The 2,990-nt window shown below is 44.5% G+C and overlaps 1 protein-coding gene across 1 annotated transcript; it reads left to right on the top strand.

Annotated features, from left to right (window-relative positions):
* The first annotated feature begins 572 nt into the window (after nt 1-572).
* On the top strand, nt 573-2,269 carry LOC147605402 (jasmonate-induced oxygenase 4-like). The gene is made up of 4 exons (XM_086793533.1): nt 573-873; nt 959-1,179; nt 1,265-1,592; nt 1,662-2,269. Exons 1-4 carry the CDS (start codon nt 613-615, stop codon nt 1,932-1,934), a joined length of 1,083 nt encoding a protein of 360 aa, XP_086649659.1. The 5' UTR covers nt 573-612; the 3' UTR covers nt 1,935-2,269.
* Nucleotides 2,270-2,990: the final 721 nt, after the last annotated feature.

A 2,990-nucleotide genomic window follows, 5' to 3' on the forward strand; every position in this document is an offset into this window, starting at 1 on the left:
CTCTATAACTTATTAAATAAATTTTTTCCAATGTTTCTATGAAATTTTTATCTTCAAAAACACTGATTCGAACACCTTCCAAGAAAGTTTCTCATTTCTATCTTTGAAATAATCATGCATAGACTTTCAATTCATACTACTATAAGTTCTATTTCTTATAAAGCCGTAATTTAATATAACCCTAATTATGTTTGAAAGAATAATTATATTTAAATCCATTCGCATTGTTTCTCATTGTAGAGAATCATTGTAATCGAATATATAAAAGGTACAACTCTCTTACACTCTAGATTCATTTCTATCCTTGAAATAATCATGCTTAAATAATCATGCATAGACTTTCAATTCATTCTAGTATAAGTTCTATTTCTTATAAACCCGTAATTTAATATAAGCCTAATTATAAAGCAATGTTAGACGATAATTATTTATTATTAACTAAAGCTCACGCGATCGGTGCAACCCCGATCAGAGCTCGTGGGATTGTTACGATAACGTGCATACATAAATGTCTCTCCATTATAATTAGCTTTCCCTGCTCTCTCCATTTTTGTAGCTGTCCTTACTTACTGCTCTCCCTCCATCCACCCAACAAGTAGCTTTCCGTACGTCATGTTCCATCCTCACACAATGGTTCCAGCTGCTCACGCGAGTGGCGTGAAAGCCATGTTAGACGCCGGCTTGACGGAGGTACCCGAATCCTACGTGAGGTCTGCGGACGAGCGCCCTGTCTTCGACAAAGTCCGTAGCTGTACTGACAATAACGATCTGGAGATCCCGGTTATAGACGTGTCCGAGGCAGAGAAGCCCGAGAGGTGGGCGGACATCGTCGACCAGATTGGTCGTGCGTCCGAGGAGTGGGGTTTCTTTCAGGTAATGAGACGATCAATTAGCTGGTAGCTGTTGATTCTCTTTCCCAAGTACAACGTCGACTGCCGATCGTTTTTCTTCTTGTCAGGTGGTCAATCATGGGATCGATGCAGACAAGATTTTGCAGGCTGTCCGGCGCTTTTACGAACTCCCCATGGAGGCGAAAAGCCAGTTGCCCTTCAGCGACGCCCACTGCGGTGTTTCCTTTGCAACTGGCACGGGCGTCACGCGCGATTGGAAGGACGCGCTCGTCATTAGGCGGCGGCCAGGAGTCTGCGACGGTTTCCCCATCGCCCCGGAGGTCATGAGGTACGTATACCCAATTTCTGCGCTGTATATTCTAGCTATGCTGGCGAGGCCCTAATCGTATCACACGCATGACCTGCACCTGCAGAGAGGAGCTTCTCGAGTATCAAGTCGGACTCGACAAGCTCGCCGCACTTCTCTACCAGGCAATCTTCGAAAGCCTCGGACTGAGCAAGGAGCACGTGCGAAGCGGAGCGATGCCGGGGCTGGAGCGCCTGGTTCTGGTGTGCAACTTCTACCCTCCGTGTCCCGATCCTAGCGTTGTGTTCGGACTGAGCGCCCACTCCGACCTCAACAGCCTCACCCTCCTCCTCCCTGACGCCGTCCCCGGACTCCAAGTCCGCAAGGGCGACTTCTGGGTGGCCGTCAAACCCATTCCCAACGCATTCGTCATCAACATAGCAGACCAGATCGAGGTACCCCCCTCCTCTCTCTTGTACCAGCTCTAACTCGTAAATAGAAGCGCTAATCCTCTGTGCGTGCAGATCATGACCAACGCTAAGTACAAAAGTGTAGAACACAGAGTCGTCGTTAACAAAGACAAGCCCAGAATCTCCCTCGCCGGTCTCTTCGGTCCTTGCGAGGATGTGAAAGTGAGCCCTCTCCCCGCTCTCTGCAGTGAAGGTAATCCACCCCTCTTCAGAGAAGTGGAGTTCAGCGAGTATCTGTTGAACTACTATGTCAAAGGACTCCCGCTCTACAAGACCACCTTGAACTACGCGGGCGGCAAGTACCCCGAGAAACCTTCGGTCTCCTAGTCTGCCCATTAAATTAGGTGCATGGTGTGACAATAAGAAAAGGCCTCTCCATGTAATAATCTCGCATCCCCTCTATGTTGTATAGTTTTTCACCGGTTTGCAATACTCCTTCCAATAAGTTTCACAATACATGGCACGGCTTACTGCAAGGGCTGTTTTCTGGGACAGTTTGATTTCATACCCTCAATGTAAACCTTGTTTTTACAAGGCCAATTGCGATGGTTATTGCAGTAGAGCTCTCCAATAACCAGAAATGGATTGTCCCTTACTGAGTCTATAACGAAGTCCTAACTAGGCCCTTACGTTAATAAGACAATTCTGAATCCCTGCTGTAATTGCTACAATTGCACTCTGTTCATCCTAATTAGTGTTGCATTGGGTGCCTTCATCCTACCACCCCACTTCTTCCTTGCATGTCCTAGAAGAAACTCTAGCATAGTGATCATTTCCTGCACTTGCAAGAAATAACATTTAGCCATGTGACCAATTCTAATTGGTATGTTTGAGTGATATGAAACTAACAATTTCCATGTGATATCCATTAACACATTTTGACCAAAGCATTAGAGTAGGTGAATTCAGGTTTATGATTAAATCCCAATGTTACATGAAAGCATGATATGGTTTGCTCTAATACCAATTAAAGCACACAGAAAGTGCATAAGGTCATTATGTTGAAGTGCACAAGGTCATTATGAATAGACCAGTTCTACACCCAAAATGCAAATGGTTTTATGGCTTATAGCCCATCTTTAGTTTACATCATAGTAGGGATGCAAGAAGAATACTGCTTTCAAACCTGTTCTTCACACTCTAGCCTATTGATGCTCTTGTTATTCAACCATTTTTTGTAATGAGAGCAACTTTCAAAGCTTGTTGCAACTGAGCATACCTAGTATTTTTCACTTTTGAGCTCAATGCTTTTGCATAAGAATCTTACCTTACAACTTCCCACTCTAGCCAATTGATGCTCTTGATGTTTAGCCATTTTGTCGTGGTGAAAGCATCTCTCTAAGCATGTTGCAATTAATCGTTTCACCTAGCATTTTTCACCTG

Source organism: Cibotium barometz, chromosome 59, assembly GCF_041138505.1.
Source record: "Cibotium barometz isolate CiBa-2024 chromosome 59, ASM4113850v1, whole genome shotgun sequence".
In the NCBI taxonomy this organism is placed as follows: Eukaryota; Viridiplantae; Streptophyta; class Polypodiopsida; order Cyatheales; family Cibotiaceae; genus Cibotium; species Cibotium barometz.

What these genes read in the sequence shown, in the direction of transcription:
- LOC147605402 (XM_086793533.1), top strand. Translation starts at nt 613, where the DNA reads ATGTTCCATCCTCACACAATGGTTCCAGCTGCTCACGCGAGTGGCGTG. An exon ending in AGGAGTGGGGTTTCTTTCAG is followed by an intron (nt 874 to 958) that starts GTAATGAGACGA and finishes TCTTCTTGTCAG; the next exon opens with GTGGTCAATCATGGGATCGA. An exon ending in ATCGCCCCGGAGGTCATGAG is followed by an intron (nt 1,180 to 1,264) that starts GTACGTATACCC and finishes CTGCACCTGCAG; the next exon opens with AGAGGAGCTTCTCGAGTATC.